Below are 17,561 nucleotides of genomic sequence, written 5' to 3' on the forward strand. Positions count from 1 at the left end.
TTAATGCACTGATGTTCAGGACAATGGTGTGTGGTGTGTCCCAGGCCGTTTGCCCTTTTCTGTTGGGGCACCCTGCAGGACTCCTCTTCTGCAGAACATACTCTGGGGTTTAGCCCACTTTCTGGCATCTCCCACCTCTCCCTCTGGAAGAGAGCTTCACAGGGGCCTGCCCTCGAACGGAATCCACCTCACTTGATGTAGTTTCCCTTGTAGGGAGGGGGTCACAAAGAACTCACCCTAAGGGATTTGGACAGGGGTCTGTAATCTGAGTGTAAAAGGGATGGGGGAGAGTGATCTGGAGTGTCCTGAGGTGTTGAAGATGAGGAAACCCTCGGGGCCAGAAGATGGCTTCCCTCGGCTTCCGGCAGACAGTCCCATTTGGGCCTTAGAGAAAGCTGCCATCCCTCTTACTACGAGTGCAACAGCCTTCCAGCTCTGTTAGTTTTTCTCATTGTATTACTTCTCTGTTACAAGTTCCATTAATCTGTTATTTATTAAAGTGGGAATGCTTTCATGGAATGAGGAGGTCTAGAGTGCATCAGAAACTCTAACCACCAGTGGTCGCTTCTGTTGAGCGCACACATTCCGATGTGTAGGTATTTGCAGCGTGCTTGTCGTCGTTCGGAGAATTGCCCGCATACAAGGTACGGCACGTGAGGATGGTTACTCAGGTCTGCCCTTCCAGGCTGCCGGTCCACGTCTGATGAAACCCTGTGTTTGGGCCTTGTGAAGTGGACATGTGTTCTCTTTGTCTTGTCTCTGAACAGATTTCAGGTTACACACTGACGGTTCAGGCATCTGACAACGGCAGTCCGCCCCGGGTCAACACGACCACCGTGAACATCGACGTTTCGGATGTCAACGACAATGCCCCGGTCTTCTCCAAGGAAAACTACAGCGTCATCATCCAGGTAATCTCGGGGATGCTAGAGGGCTCATCGAACACCTGCCTTTGGAAATGAGCTCTTCTTTCGGCCTCAGTTTGTTGGAAATAGCTTTCTTTCCCAAAAACTACTTTTTAGAAAAACAGGGAGAGTAAAATCCATCTGTCAGTACTACAAAATGAGCGTTTTCAAGATAGAGCTAAGCTTTTCTCTCTTCTTTTTGTGCTTTGCTTTTTAAGACATTCTCACTGGCTTGATCCTTAATCTTACTTTCTGCTGTCCTATATTGGAGAGGCGTCAGAGACTCTCATCCATGTCTTCCCTTTTCCTCCTCCCCGACTCCATCCCCCTCGCACTCCTCCCCATGCATCGTTTCCTCTCAAGCTTGCCCTCCCCAAGCCCCCACCACTCCCTTCACCCCTCCCCCTCCACATCACTGCCCCACCCGCACCCCGTCTTCTCTGTCCTGTGCTGTGGGACACAGCAACGCTTTGTGTTCTGTTTACTTCACGTTACAGAAAACCTGCCTGTGTCTCTTACCACATAGATTCGGTCTTATTGAAAGTCGTGTGTCTTTTGGTCCTTCTATCCTGCAGGAAAATAAGCCGGTGGGTTTCAGCGTGCTGCAGCTGGTTGTGACCGACAGGGACTCCTCGCATAATGGCCCGCCCTTCTTCTTTACTGTCGTGAGTGGGAATGAGGATGGGGCCTTTGAAGTAAACCAGCAAGGGGTCCTGCTGACGTCAGCTGCCATAAAGAGGAAGGAGAAAGATCGTTACCTCCTGCACGTTAAGGTATGAAAGTCTTTCTGATTTTGTTGTGGATTCCTAGAGAAGCGCTCCTTTGGAAGCTGTCTCCTTGTGTGTGAACAGCTTACGTTTCATGAGAAAACAAAATGAGTAGAATTGTGGGGGTTTTTTGTTTGTTTTGGGGCTTCTTTGCCATACCTTTGTTTTGATCCCAGTGTGCACTGAGGGGGTCTCATTTATTCATTTGGTTACTTCCTAGACCTTGACGGAGCTAAGCTTCCTTACGAGTTAGCAAAAAGGCTGTGAAGAAATATTCCTAGATAGGCTTCTTATATAGAGAAATAAGTATCTAGTCATTGGTAATTTTTTTGAAACATGAACAGTGTATATATATTTTAGTAAGAAATTGTAAACAAAGACAAAGATGTTTTTGGTTTTGTTTTAATTTTCTCACAGGTGGCAGATAATGGAAAGCCTCCGTTGTCATCTTTGACATATGTTGACATCCGGGTCATTGAGGAGAGCGTCTATCCGCCTGCAATCTTGCCACTAGAGATTTTCATTACGGCTTTTGGAGAGGAATACTCAGGTGGTGTCATTGGGAAGATTCATGCCACAGACCAAGACGTGTATGACACTTTAACCTACAGTCTGGATCCCCAAATGGACAAGCTCTTCTCGGTTTCCAGCACCGGCGGTAAGCTGATAGCCCACAAAAAGCTGGACGTGGGGCAGTACCTCCTCAACGTCAGCGTCACCGACGGGAGATTTACGACGGTGGCGGACATCACTGTGCACATCCGGCAGGTGACACAGGAGATGCTGAACCACAGCATCACACTCCGCTTTGCCAATCTCACTCCGGAGGAGTTTGTTGGGGACTACTGGCGCAACTTCCAGCGGGCTTTGCGGAACATCTTGGGGGTGAGGAGGAATGACGTACAGATGGTCAGTTTGCAGCCCTCTGAGCCTCCTCCACATCTGGATGTCCTGCTTTTTGTGGAGAAATCGGGTAGCGCCCCCATTTCAACCAAGCAGCTCCTGCACAAGATTAATTCTTCTGTGACGGATATTGAGGAAATCATTGGTGTCAGAATACTGGACGTATTCCAGAAGCTCTGTGCAGGACTGGATTGCCCATGGAAATTCTGTGACGAGAAGGTGACCATGGATGAAAACATCATGTCAACACATAGCACGGCCAGACTGAGTTTTGTGACCCCGCGCCACCACCGAACAGCCGTGTGTCTCTGCACAGGTAACACATACAAGTCCCTGACAGCGGGGGAGACAGATCATTCCATGGGCAACCTTTGAAGTCTACACAGTAACGACCGTTTTCCTGAAATTCCTGTTAATGAGTTTCCCTTCCCCCTCTGTTTTTTAAACAAAGAGGGAAAATGCCCACTTGTCCATCGTGGATGTGAAGACAGTCCGTGCCCTGAGGGATCTGAGTGTGTCCTGGATCCAGGAGACAACAGATACTCCTGCGTCTGCCCGGGTGGCAAGTTTGGTCCATGCCCGGGTAAGAGTTCAGTGATGAAGCATGTTTCTTTTATAGAGGTCACTTTTTCTTGCCATCGTTCTCTTTATTGGAGTTGACAGATGTAAAGCGCATTGATTATAACAAGTCAGGCTTACAGATGAATTGAGAGCAGCAGTCACTTCTCCGTTCTCTACGTGTAACAGCTCACTGCTGCGTTACTAGTGACGCTCTTCCTTCTGATTGTGCTCATGCCAACATAACAGTCCCACATGTACATACTCAGAGTGGTTTTCTCCACATTCTCTTTACTTAAAAAAAAAAAAAAAGAAAAGAAAAACTGGACTCATCGCCTCTCACAGTCTCCTGCTTGATTTTCTGTGGCTTAACATCTGTTGTGGGCATCTTCCCAAGTTCTTGCCCATAAACCTAATGCTTCTGAGGGGCTGGATCGTTGTCAGCTTTGTCCTTAATTATAAATGAGCTTGAGATTGTGAAGATGTTTTTCTCGTGTTAAAAACGAATCCTTTTCTACACTTAATCATGGTGACGCACTGAGGAATGGACAGAATTATTGAATCATTCCGTTGTAGTTCTGAAACTAATACAACATCGTATGTTAATTGTACTTTAATTTTTAAAAAAGTACTTTATACATAGAGCCTTTATTGGTGCTTTCTAAAACTAGGATTTACTACATCAAAGATTAACTACACTTTTAATTTTTAAATATTTCTATTATGGTAGTTTCCCAGAAAGTCACACCAGTTCCTTACTTACAGCCCTTTGTGACCGTCTGACTGCCCATTGTCTTGTCAGTATAAGGTTTTCAATTAAAAAACAAATTCCCCCATCCAGTAGGCATGAAATGATAACTAATTATTTTAGTTTGCATTGCACCAGCTTCCTGTGAAAGTTTTATTTATTCCTACTAGCATTTCCTCTCTTGGACTGCCCTGTTCCTATTCTTTACTTGCCTGTCGGGATTATTTGTGTCTTGTTTTCAGTGTGTAGAACATTCCGTGTGCCGTGAGCATGAACGTTACCTCCATCCCACTGTCTATTACTGGTGTTTTGATTTGTTTACAGTGTCTCTTGTCATTTTGAAATTTAATTTTTGTCAGTTCTGTGTAATTTTACATAACCATTTCTACCTCTGCAGAGTGATATTCATCATTTTTGGAGACTGGGGATTATACTTTGCTTGAAAAGTTTCCCCAGACCACCATGGCTGTGTGAATATTTTCCTCAATTGTCTTCTAATAATTTTGTATTGAACCTTTTTATATTTAGATCTTTCGTTGTTTTAGAATTCGTTTCTCTCTGACATAGTAGTCCAGTCCTCTTCCAAAAGAAATCCAGTTATGCTATGCTCTTTATTAAAGCAAATAAACATTTTCCATTGAATTGAATTTTATAATGTTGTAACCTTAGATAAAAACTTTGATCACTGTTGGGGAAGAATCTCACTTTTATAAACATGCTTCAACTTGGTTCTGATTTATGTTTTCCTCTTCATGATTCAGGGAGTTCATCGGTCACATTTACTGGAAACAGCTTTGTGAAGTACCGTCTAATGGAAAATGAAAACAGACTGGAGATGAAGCTGACCATGAGACTCAGAACGTACTCCGCTCACGCGGTCGTGATGTACGCCCGCGGGACTGACTACAGCATCTTAGAGGTACGTTTTTGTATCTGAAGACTTTAAAAACACGAAATTCTGTTTTATGTTCATGTTGTCCATTTTTTGGAAAAAAAATTAAGGGACATGGTTTTATTCCACACTTAAATAGTTCCTTGATACCTCTCTAAGTTTTCGACTTTGGGGCTAAATAGCTCTTTTTGCTCTGCCATAATACAGAGATTGACTTCTGTTTCTCACAGCATCAATTAGGTCACGTGACAGTTAACATTCACACTCTCAGTGATATTACATCTTACTAATGTTATAGAGATAGTTTATAGAGAGCATTCATAACTGCCTAAAGTGCTAATCTTTTTTTTAATGCACGATTCACTTTTGATTTTACCTGATGCTATTTTTGGTTGTTACTCGGTTAACAGGTAATTGTGGGTGATTTCCATGATGCTTTTCGGAGGTGCACTTTGGCACTTGAACTTGTGTTAGGTTCATTTTTACTCTCCGGGCACTGATGAGACGAGCGTGTGTTCTGCAGTGCTTAAAGGCAGTCTCACTCACTTTTCCCTTCAGTCGCTAAACGTATCTCTCCTTTGGATGTTTGATCAGAGTTCCTCACGGACGATCCTGCAAGAGTAATGGAATGGTAATTGTCTTTGTCACAGATTCATAATGGAAGGCTGCAGTACAAGTTTGACTGTGGAAGTGGTCCTGGCATCGTGTCTGTTCAGAGCATTCAAGTCAACGATGGGCTGTGGCATGCCGTGTCTCTAGAAGTGAATGGAAACTATGCTAGGTTGGTTCTAGACCAAGTTCATACTGCATCAGGCACAGCCCCCGGGACCCTGAAAACCCTAAACCTGGATAACCATGTGTTTTTTGGTGGCCACATCCGTCAGCAAGGCACCAGGCACGGGAGAAGCCCCCAAGTCGGGAACGGTTTCCGGGGCTGTATGGACTCCATCTATTTGAACGGGCAGGAGCTCCCTCTGAATAACAAACCGAGAAGCTATGCACACATCGAAGAATGGGTGGACGTCTCTCCCGGGTGCTTACTAACAGCTACTGCAGACTGCTCCGGCAACCCTTGCCAGAACGGGGGCGTCTGCCACCCGTCTGCTGCTGGAGGTAGGCCTCGCGCGCTAGTCGTCTTCAGAGCGCTACACGTGGAGACGCTTGGGAGCCTCGGGTCTCTCTCTTTCCCCTTCCCATGCGAGCGATGCTGTCGGATCCTGCAGTCAGTGTGGGAACTGAGGGAACCCAGAGCAGGCTGGACTCAGGATTGTTCCCCCTCGAGTCAGGCTTCAGCACCTCCTCCTTGTTCCACACCAGGAACCGCCGGTGAACCACAGCTGACTCTGCCCTCTTCTTCCCTCTGGTGTTTATTTTGCACAGGCTTCTTCAGTCACATCGGGACTGAGAACTGTGCACTCTGTCCTTCCGAAGGGCCCCCTTAGGTCTGGTGGCTCAGCATCTAGGAACTGCTAGCCCTGCTGCAGATGGGGTTTGGTTTTCCAGAACGCCTCGAACCCTCTTGGAGTAGAACCAGTCCTGTCCCGAAGCCTCAGAGTAGTAGAGCACTCTGTGGCGTTTGTTAACCTGGCCCCTTTTTGTTCCCTTCCCAGTAATAGATGCCGTGAAAGGACAGGACAGTCACGGTGCCTGATCAGTAGAGCTGTGTGTGATGAATGGAGCAAAAACGAGAATGGCGCTTCAGTGGGATTTCAGAGGATTTGGCATGGTGTTATTTGGGGGCATGTTTGTGCATACCCTACACATGCAAAGAACAGGCGAGGTTATCCCCACAAAAGGACGCCACGTGAAGGTTTATCCCGTGATCATGTTCCATGTCCACATCGGGTCAGCGGGGACACCGTCCTCGTTGACTCAGGGATGGGACTGAGAGAAGCATTTTCTTGAAACGGGCTACTGTGATTCCTATAGCAGCAGGAGGATGAGAGCGTGGTGCCACACACAGGCTCATAAAGCTCCTGGCTTAGAGTATCGCGTCTTTGGCTAGAGAAGCTCTCACAGCCGTGCCCACCTTCAGAGGCAGCGGGGCAGTGCAGTCCTGCCCCAAGGACAGTTGGAAAAAGTCTATCACATGAGCTGTCCCCTGTCACAGTCTTTGCAAGAAATCTGACGTCGTTTATGCTCGTTTGGACACACATGACAGTCCCCTTCTCCGATGGTAGTTCATAGTCTCCCGAGTGCTTTCACGTTACTATCGCAGCCTTTAAAAGTTTGGGAGCTGCAAATGAACGGGGATGTGTTCGGTCATAAGTGCTCTCAGTCCGCATGGTCACTCTAAGAAGGGACTTTTTCTTTGCTGTCTGTGCTTGGCCCACAAGTTCTGATTAACTGAAGCTAATTATGGGTTCCCTCTGCAGCTCTTCTGGTTTGGTTTTTACCAACAGTGGAAGTGAGATATTGTTGATACAGACGACACTGTACCCAGAGAGAATGGGAATTGTACGAACTTCTGTGGGTCTTACGGTTGTTAACAAGGGCTTCTCTTAAAAGTAAAAACCAGTATTATACTAAGATAGATTTTTTTAGTTACTGGATGAGCTTTTTTTTTCCCTCTCGCACCTACAGGTTATTACTGCAAGTGCAGCGCCCTGTACGTTGGGGCGTCCTGTGAGCTGAGTGTTAACCCGTGCTCCTCCAATCCGTGCCTTTACGGTGGCACATGCATCGTGGACAACGGGGACTTTGTGTGTCAGTGCAGAGGCTTATACACCGGTCAGAGGTCAGTGTAGCTCTCGGGGTCAAAGTCCTGGAAATGCCTCCTTTTGTTCTCTATTGTGTTGTCCTTTGCAGTACGAGTGTGACACTGATGCCTCTATCCCTCTCCTCCCGCAGGTGCCAGCTTAGCCCCTACTGCAAGGATGAGCCCTGCAAAAACGGGGGCACGTGCTTTGACAGTTTGGATGGTGCTGTCTGCCAGTGTGATTCGGGTTTTAGGGGAGAAAGGTAACTGGCTTCTTCTAGCACCTGTGTTTGTACCTCTCCGTCTTGTCACATCCATTCGCAGACGTAGCAGAGCTCTGTTCATGTGGGGCAACACTGCTTTAGAATCTCACGTTCTACACCCTTAGGTCTTTGCAGCTGTTATCTTTTCACTGTTTAAAATACAGAGCAGGTAACTGCAAGGTCGTGCTTGAAAATGCCTACTAACGTACGTGAGAGATCTTTATGAACAAGGTGCTTGCAGGCAGGACGCGTGTGGGGAGCGGTAGTTCTGTTACGGCAGACGCACCTGGAGTTGTTACCTGTCTTTTCAGTGGGACAACAGTGACCCCTCTTCAGAATATGTCATAACTCACGTTTATCTAGTATCTAGCAGCTGTTTTCTGCGGGAGGAAAATGGGGCACAGAGGGGCTCATGATACACCTTGAAAGAGGCAGGCGTTTTACTGTTGCCCTTTCACTGTTCGGTTTACCAAGTAACTGCACGTTGACTCTCAGTGCCTCCCACCTCCCTGAGGTGTGCCCCGTCCATCCTGTGGGCAGGCTGTGAGGGCGAGCTGCCTGTGGGTGTCTGCCTACGCTTCTGCTTCAGCGGTGGTTGGAGTAGTGAGTTTTGCCATCAGTCACATGGTCTTAGTTCCTTCTTAAGATTTTATTTGACTGAGAGAGGGACACAAGAATGGGGAGCGGGAGAGGGAGAAGCAGGCTTCCCACTGAGCAGGGAGCCTGATGCGGGGCTTGATCTCGGGACCCTGGGATCATGACCCTGAGCTGAAGACAGACACTTAATGACTGAGCCACCCAGGCACCCTGTGGTCTTAGTTCTTAAACTGACTTTCCTAATTCCAGTCAGTTGATAATATATTTGACAAAAATGTCTAAACTGTTGACTGGCAGTTGAGTACAGGGAAGAGCAGTAGATATATTTTATAAAAGTGGGGAGGCTTTGAGAAGTGTCGGGCACATCTGCGCAGGCCCCCGTTTGGAAAGGCAGAGGGGGTGGAGCGGCCTGGGAATGTTCGGTCAGGTGAGGGGATGTGGGAGGTTTTCAGCAGGAGAAATGTTTTAAAATGGAAAATTTCTAACCTTTTGCATGTTTTATGCAACCATCCTATTTCTGAACAGGAAGATTTTCTTAGAGATCTAAGCTAGCCTTTTAGAACAGTTTCCAGCATGCCATGTATCCAGTGTGCATTCTGAACAAAGAGAATGAGACACAGACTCAATGCTTAGCCGGTGGGTTTGGTTTAATCATCTGTGGCATTCTAAAAAAAAGGCAGTTAAATACGGCGTGATGTCATGCATCTCTCCCCGAGGTACCCAGTGTAGACTCACGTGACTAATTACTCCATGAGGAGTTTTTTTTCGCTGTAATAACTTGCTGGTAGCGTTTTTTTGGTGGTTACTCACGCTGTTGTGTTTGTGTTCAGTCCCTGGGCTCTGGGAACTAGGGGGGCTGGCCTGTTGAGACGTGTGTGGCAAGTGTCTGTCCTCGTTCTTGGCAGATGTCAGAGTGACGTTGATGAGTGTGCCGCCAGCCCCTGTCGCAACGGGGCGCTGTGTGAGAACACGCACGGCTCCTACCACTGCAACTGCAGCCGTGAGTACCGGGGCCGACACTGTGAGGACGCCACGCCCAATCAGTACGTGTCCACTCCGTGGAACATCGGCCTGGCCGAGGGGATAGGCATTCTCGTCTTTATAACGGGGATCTTCCTGCTGGTGGGGCTGTTTGTCCTCTGCCGCAAGATAGTCAGTCGGAAGAAGAAGCACCAGGCCGAACCCGAAGACAAGCACCTGGGCCCCGGCGCCGCTTTTTTGCAAAGACCGTATTTTGATGCCAAGCTCAATAAGAACATTTACTCAGACATACCACCCCAGGTGCCTGTCCGTCCTATCTCCTACACTCCAAGCATTCCAAGCGACTCTAGGAACAACCTGGACCGCAATTCCTTTGAAGGATCTGCCATCCCGGAGCATCCGGAGTTCAGCACCTTTAACCCCGAGGCTGTGCACGGACACCGGAAAGCCGTGGCCGTCTGCAGCGTGGCTCCAAACTTGCCGCCCCCGCCGCCCTCAAACTCCCCATCGGACAGTGACTCCATACAGAAGCCCAGCTGGGACTTCGACTACGACAGTAAGCGTGGCCCTTTGCACCTGCATCAAATGTCATTAGCTGAACCGTGACCTTGTACCTTCTGCCAGAGCAGCCGGTGGGCCCAGTCACGTGGTGGAGCCCGTGGCAGGGATTAGTGCGCTGGGGCTCCCGGACCTGGGGGTGTGATGTGAGGTGCTTGTCGTGGCCGAGAGCCGTGGTGGTGATGGTCTGTCAATCAAGGACCTCACACTAATATTCAGGAGGGAGCATCTCTTTCTTGGATGGATATGGGCTCTCAGGATTTAGGGGGCTTATTAGGACAAATTAGGAAGAGTATTTGTATGATGGATTTTTTTAAAGATTTTATTTTTTATTTGACAGACAGAGACCACAAGCAGAGAGGCAGGCAGAGAGAGAGAAAGGGAATTAGGCTCCATGCTGAGCAGAGAGCCTGATGCAGAATTCGATCCCAGGATCCTGGGATCGTGACCTGAGCCGAAGGCAGAGGCTTTGACCCACTGAGCCACCCAGGCGCCCCTGTATGATGTTTTAAAAAGGGAAGCATAGTATTTGTAACCGCAGTCTGTATCGTTTGATGCTTTAAAAATGGCTTTTTAAGAGGAGGTTTTAAGGGGCGCCTGGGTGACTCAGTGGGTTAAAGCCTCTGCCTTCAGCTTGGGTCATGATCCCAGGGTTCTGGGATCCAGCCCCGCATGGGACCCTCTGCTCGGTAGGGAGCCCGCTTCCCTTCCTGTCTCTCTCTGCGTGCCTCTCTGCCTACTTGTCTATCAAATTAAAAAAAAAAAAAAAAAAAAAGGTTTTAATTCCCCATACTGTCTCATGATCTCCGCAGGTGGGTTTATGGAGACTTTCTCTCTTGGAATCTGCGAGAATACTTGCAGGTTTGAAGGTTTTCGGTTTTTCAGTCACTTCCCCCGTTTTCTTTCGGTTGCTCCTGTAGGCCGGCAGGCTCGGGCAGCGTTCGGGTGTGCTTGCCTGTGTGAGGACACGGCGGCGAGCCAGGCAGAGGCCTCCCCTCCTGGGGCTGACCATCGTTCTCTCCTCTTCCTTTTAGCTAAAGTCGTGGACCTCGATCCCTGTCTGTCCAAGAAGCCCCTGGAGGAAAAGCCTTCGCATCCATACAGCGCCCGGGAGAGCCTGTCAGAGGTGCAGTCCCTCAGCTCCTTCCAGTCTGAGTCCTGCGATGACAATGGTGAGTAAAGAGTCTGAAACGCCGCGCAGGCTTGCTTGCCACGCTGTGGGCGTGGCGTTGCGTGTGGAGTGTCGCGGGTGTGCCCAGGGCGCTTGTGGAGGCTCCGACAGTTCACGTCCCACTCGGGACCACCAGTACACAGCCCCTTGTACAACTTGCATGAGCGTCTGCAGCGGGGAGAATATTTCAGACGTTCCTAATGGGGTAGGTCTTTGAACTGCAGCAACCGGTCGGAAATAGGAAGAAAACATACTTAACGGAGAGATTTTTTTCTGATTGGGTTGTTTTTTTTTTTCCCACAATAGTAAATGTTCTAGAGGTGGTGTGGGGTTCTAAAAAAATGCTTGCAGCAGCTTTCTTGACCACAGCCCCCCACCCACCCTCCTCCTGCTGCACCCCTGGGAGGCGATGTCTAGTTGGAATGTTCAGCTCGGGGAGCTCCTTCACTATTACAAGGTTTTATTTGTCTCTTCCCCCAACTCCCCTGCGGCCCCAGCTCCCATTTGGATCAGAGCGTACTGACTGAGAGCACAGTTTAAGAGACTGCTAGTAAGTCTGATTATATTTCTAATGAAGAAAGTTTGACAGTGGGATCTTTGATGCCAGTTCTGTTGATCTGATTTCTCTAGGTAAACTGCATCAGTAACCAGCTTTGCCATGATAACACAGAGCAGTAGAGAAAATGGTCAATATTCAGTAATAAAATAGTTGTTAGTAGAAATTTTTGCAGCTCAGAATTAGTAAGTTTGACTTTTTTTTTTTGCATAAAAATGTATTTAGCCATTTCAAATATTTGGTGGAAAGAATTAACCCATTATTATTAATTTCTAAACCCAGAGTAATAGATCATATTTCAGTCTTTTCCCAAAGTAAAGATGGCCACAAGTTTACTCCATTCATTTCTGATTTCAAGCATCTTATGTGTCAGAGTTCACCTGTGTTTATTACTTATTACTTAGTGACGGAGTCTGTGAGCATAGCTTTGCTTATTAAATCAACAGAACGAATTCTTTCTTCCATTAGGTTTAATTTAAAACATTAGTGTTGCCAGTTTATGTAATTTATATTTTGGTTCCTCAAATGCTCTTCATAAATAAATTTCAGAATCTTGTCAGTGTTTTCCTCAGAATATCATTCTTCTTAATACTGCTAACAGCTTTTAATAAACTGTGGCCCATCAGTTACAAAAGTTAATTGCTGGAAAATTTAGCATGAGAAAGAAAACATATCCAGGAGTGTTTGTATTTTAATTTTTATCAGTCAGAAAGTCCGGATAAAGAACGTGGACTTAAATTATATTTTTAGTTTTCTGAGGCTTTCATAACAGATCCCCACGAAGGTGGTGGCTAAACACAAGGTAAATTTATAACCTTACAGTTCTGTAGTTTAGAAATCCCACCGTAGGTCAGTGGGCTCATATGGAAGTGTTGGCAGGGCCGCTGTGTTTCTGCCCCCTCTAGAGGAGAACCTGCTCCCTGACCTTTCCCAGCTTCTAGAAGCTGGTCTCCTTGCAAAGACAGCATTGCCTCGCTCCTTGACCATTCTTCTGTAGTCCTCGCTCCCTCCACCCACTACAGACCATTTAGGAAAATCTCCCCATCTCCAGACCTTTAATCATACCAGCAAAGTCAGTTCCTTTGCCAGGGATGGTAACATATTCACCATCTCCCAGGATTAGATGTGGACATCTTGGAGGGCCATTGTTCAGCTTACCACATGCACACATGTTTATCTTGGCGTAGATGCTTTAAAACAATCTGATCTATAAATAAAAGGGAATTTACCTAGGAAACAGCCAGGCAGACAGTCTGCATTTCTCTGCTGGTATGTTAGCTCCCCAGTTGTTAGCCCGTCTGCAAAAAAAAGATAAGAAATTTGTAGTTGGGAGTACATAGAACGGAATTAAAGCCAGTTTTGTATTTATATTACATATTTTATCTTATTATGTAATACTAAATTTTTCTTGGAAGGTACAAATTCATTAAATAAACCCAGAAAATTGGCTTAGCAAGCACTTTACAGTTTAAATGTGAATTCTTTTGCCCATGAGATGTTTAAATAAGGATTGTTTTGTCATGACTAGATCTGTGAGAAAACTTAGAGCTAAAATATGTCTTATAGTATAGTGTGCTTACTTTAGCCCTTTGATTAATAACGACTGCGTATAGCTTGATTAGAAAAATATCTAAGATACATAATAGCAAGACTGTAGGAGTCATGCATAATTATATTACGTGTTATGTTAAAGTTTTCACATTTTTAAATTAGGAGGTAGAAATTATATAAAGAAATCCTATTTCATGCACTATTTTCTAACTGAAGATTTTCCTAATTTACTCCTTTTGTACCTTTTTACAAGCTTCCATAGTGACCGTAATCCACCTTGTCAACGCTGTCGTTGACACGGTGAATGAAGAAGGTATAGTCATAGTACGTGTGCTGTATGTTTGTGTTTATAGTCCCTGCCACAGAGAATCCTGTGCTTTCGCCTGTTGTAGTGTATTAAAAAAAAGTGTGTGGTTTTGAGGGGGTTGAGTACTTCTGTGCATGGTGTGTATGTATATTCGTAATCCAGATATGTTGCAAAAATATCCTTACGTAATGTTACGTCTTTGTCACTCTTTGCCACTCGTCGTGAATTTATATAGACATCAAAAGTGACCTGTGGGATCTTGACGGCTTGGCTTTACATGACATGGTATTAAGAAGCTTAGTAGTTACATTCTAGCTGAACATTTCTTTTTTTCAATCTTCTTCATAGGAATAACACTAACACACAGCTTTTATAATTACCTGAGTGTGATTAAGGATAATGATAGAACATGGCAGAAAGTAATTATTTTCATTATATGGTGTAGTGAAAATTAATATGAAGCTTTATCTCTGTTTAAAATTCTCTGAAAGGGCATTGATCAGCACCTAACGTTACTTTAAATTAAATAAGCCCTTTATTAATGCACTGAAGGTAGGAGTAATCACATGTAAATTGCACAGCCTAGTAGCTTTTAAATTGTAAATCCCATCTCCGGGAGGGCTTAGAATTTACCTTTCTCTACACAATCAAGAGTGCATTACCCTTAGGGGATCGTCTTTGGGAAGACAGGTGTGTTTTTAAGATTGAGTTGAGAGGATGGTTTCAGGATAGGGCAGGCCAGGCAGAAGGTTGTAACTTCCCAAGAACAAGTACTGTGTCTTGGGCAATGGTAAAGTGATCTGTATTTTGTCTGGTGGATTTTAGTTATAAATATTGATGGAATTTTAGAAAGCAGAACTTAAAACCATTCTTTCATGGGCTCTCCTTCACTGAAAAGTAATAGAAACTGTATTTAAAGTTGACTGCTTGCTTGAATTTTAAGAATCTAGTGCCTCTGGAGTAACAGGTGGTCAAATCCTCTCTTCAAGAAATTACATTTTTGTAGACTTTAGAAACAATTCTGTAGTTACACGTTGACTAAATACTGGCTTATTTTTTAGCGTCCCCATGGTCGGTTCACTTTTAGCTTTAAATTCCTAGAAGAGAACCACCAGTCTGGTCCTCTTTGCTCCAGATTTCTTTCTTTATTACATGGGTTTTCGGGAACAATTGTACAATGCATGGAAAGCATTGGTTTTGTTCAGAAAAGCTCTGAAATGACTCTATTTCCACTGTGATTACTACTTTCCAAGAATAAGAATCATGACAATAGCTAAGAGTTTGGGCTCGACCTACATTATCTGATTTAATCCTTCTAGTAAAGGGATTTCCACTCCCCTTTCAAAGATAAGAACCTGAAGCTTAGCCAGGGTAAGCAACCTGCCCAGGGCGGTGGCCCTGACTAAAGTGGGATTTACCTCTCCTTTTGTGGCCTGAAGCCTCTGTGCTGGAGTTCTGTGAATGAAACGGTGTGTGAAGGAGCTAGTGGCTTTGCAGCTCTGGGGTGCGGGCAGGAGTCTGCACAGCCCATGCTCTCTCCCAGGAGAAGGGAACAATGGGAATATCAAGTCACGTTCAGAATGGGCAGGGTTTGTAGAGAGTTTCTTCTGTCCATTCATGAGTCCCTACAATACTGAATTTATCTGAATGTAACGTACATTTGAGGGCTATACTGTGCTGTGAAGTGTGTCTTACGTAACTTTGGATGTATTTGGATTGTGTCATCATACTGTTCAGTATCACGAAGGTGTCTTTTAAGTTCCCTCTCAATTTACGTGTTATTGGAGCTTATAGACTATTCCTAACCAAACTGGGTGTGTTCAGGTTCAGATAGCCAGAAAAAAGAAAACAAAAGTAAACTCATGTTGAGTTCCCTGGCAGAGTTCATCGTCCCAATCTTTTCCTCTCCTCCCCTGTCCCATTTCATTTGTGCCGCGTGCATTTCTCAGCCATTTGGACCTTCTGGGGAGCACGGCTCCGAGGCTGGTCCATGGCTGGCTGGGCCTTGAGAAACAGTGGGCATTGTATTATGTACTGATCGTGATTGCCTTTCCAGCCATCTTTCTGTTTTAATTATAAATATTTTCTTTTCTCTCTACTCTGCCACCAAGAGTCTTTGGCTGCTCCTGACCTCAGCAAATCAAGAGGTGACTTATGCATGCCAGTTGTTCATTGATACTCACTAAAAAAAATTGGTAAAGGTTTGCCCCAACGGCTGACTTGCTTCACTTGTCCGCTCCGTGGATGCCGCAGTAACTGAGTCCAGAGCTGTCTGTGCTGCATTCTAAACCCGTCGCCTCGCCTGCGTGTCCGAGGAGTTCCGTAATCTCCGGGGCGGGGGGAGCATCCCCATATCGGGGAGTTTCTAAAAAAAATAATATAGTCCAAAATGATTCTTTGTCCTTGTAAAAGTAACAAAAACTGGGTGTTGTAATCGATCCAAACTTGGGCTGTTTTTCAGTTTGGGGTTGCATTTTGCTTGACTTGGAAGCATGCTTTGTTACGTACCTTTATTAATGTCTGTAAAGGAATTTTATTTTGTAATGTTAGCATGTCACTGTGTCCTGAGCCTGAACTGATCCCCTTCGGATAGAGCAGTGGGTCCTGAAGGGCTGATGGGAAGCGCTTGTTGGAAAGTACCCGTCCTTCAGATGCCGGCACACTGCTTCTGTTCAGACTTGTTTGCTTTCCTTGAAAGTTAGGCACCTCCGTGAAACTGTAGGTCCCCCTTTTGGAACCAGAGCCTAGTTCAGAGAGGTTGTCAAAACTCGGTCAGGGTGAGGCGGGCAGCGGGAGGCCCTCAAAGCATTGAGCAGAGGTTTCCGCAGGGAGGAACCCGTGGGAAGCCTTTGCGCTTGTTCTACACGGAGCTCTTTGTGCACTGGCACAGACAGCGGGGAGGAAAGACACTGAAATCTGTTCTCTCTCCTACCAAGGCTATCACTGGGATACGTCGGATTGGATGCCGAGCGTTCCTCTGCCTGATATACAAGAATTTCCCAATTACGAGGTCATTGACGAGCAGACCCCACTCTACTCAGCAGATCCGAATGCCATCGACACAGACTATTACCCCGGAGGCTACGACATCGAGAGCGATTTCCCACCGCCACCAGAAGACTTCCCCGCGCCTGACGAACTGCCGCCCTTGCCTCCGGAATTCAGCGACCAGTTCGAGTCCATACACCCTCCCAGAGACATGCCCGCTGCGGGCAGTCTGGGCTCCTCCTCGCGAAACCGGCAGAGGTTCCACTTGAATCAGTATCTGCCCAATTTCTACCCCGTCGATATGTCTGAACCTCAAAAACCAGGCGCCGGCGAGAACAGTCCGTGCAGAGAACCCTATGCCCCCTTCCCTCCAGGGTACCCCAGAAACTTTGAAGCCCCGCCCGCAGAAACCATGCCCCTGTCCGTGTACGCCTCCGCGGCCTCCTGCTCTGACGTGTCGGCGTGCTGTGACGTGGAGTCGGAGGTCATGATGAGTGACTACGAGAGCGGGGAGGACGGTCACTTCGAGGAGGTGACGGTGCCCCCGCTGGATGCGCAGCAACACACGCAGGTGTGACGCTCAGCCTCCCCCCAAAGTGCCTGGACCTGAACAAACCTGGAGCTGGTTCTGTACGTGATCTTGCGCATCGTTCTCCGCAGCAGTGCTTCAGCGCTTTTCCTTCCTTTCTTCTTTTTGGGTGAGCTACGATGGGCATGGCTGCACTGAGTCACGCACCTCTGGACAAGTTCGCCATTTCCGGTGTCCGAACCCACTGTCACGGGAGGAGGTTTCCTTTGGCCGTGCCGTTTCCGAACCTCTGTCTGCATTTACATGTGTCTGTTAAAATAATGAAACAAAAAATCAGTCCTATCACCTTGTTAGCATGATTCATGTATTTATATAGATTTGTTCTTTTTTTTTGTAAATTTTATGTACAGATTTGATTTCTCATAGTTTTAACTAGGTTTTTCAAGCTATCTGGTGCATTTGTTTTTGACCGAAATTTGGTGGTGTTAGCGTCATTACCTAGCACCCTGATTTTTTACTATAACCAGGGTTTCATTATATGTCCTCTTCCACTGAAGTACGACATTTCATTAAGACATTTCAATATAGT

General features: G+C 46.2%; 1 protein-coding gene across 3 annotated transcripts in view; it reads left to right on the forward strand.

Moving 5' to 3' along the window:
• Window positions 1-17,359, forward strand: part of FAT1 (FAT atypical cadherin 1) — a 125,133-nt gene extending 107,774 nt beyond the window's left edge. For 2 of the 3 annotated variants that reach the window (XM_032838150.1, XM_032838151.1), the window contains exons 17-28: window positions 768-911; window positions 1,481-1,678; window positions 2,090-2,891; window positions 3,027-3,158; window positions 4,643-4,800; window positions 5,424-5,886; window positions 7,357-7,510; window positions 7,624-7,734; window positions 9,237-9,868; window positions 10,905-11,042; window positions 15,567-15,602; window positions 16,392-17,359. In XM_032838150.1, coding sequence (XP_032694041.1) covers window positions 768-911; window positions 1,481-1,678; window positions 2,090-2,891; window positions 3,027-3,158; window positions 4,643-4,800; window positions 5,424-5,886; window positions 7,357-7,510; window positions 7,624-7,734; window positions 9,237-9,868; window positions 10,905-11,042; window positions 15,567-15,602; window positions 16,392-17,020 — 3,597 coding nt within the window. In that variant the 3' untranslated portion in view covers window positions 17,021-17,359. The remainder of the gene's footprint in view (window positions 1-767; window positions 912-1,480; window positions 1,679-2,089; window positions 2,892-3,026; window positions 3,159-4,642; window positions 4,801-5,423; window positions 5,887-7,356; window positions 7,511-7,623; window positions 7,735-9,236; window positions 9,869-10,904; window positions 11,043-15,566; window positions 15,603-16,391) is intronic. The other variant, XM_032838153.1, reaches the window with a different exon arrangement.
• The last annotated feature ends 202 nt before the right edge of the window (window positions 17,360-17,561 follow it).

This window comes from Lontra canadensis, unplaced genomic scaffold, assembly GCF_010015895.1.
Source record: "Lontra canadensis isolate GAN:19392208 unplaced genomic scaffold, GSC_riverotter_1.0 scaffold102, whole genome shotgun sequence".
Taxonomy (NCBI): Eukaryota; Metazoa; Chordata; class Mammalia; order Carnivora; family Mustelidae; genus Lontra; species Lontra canadensis.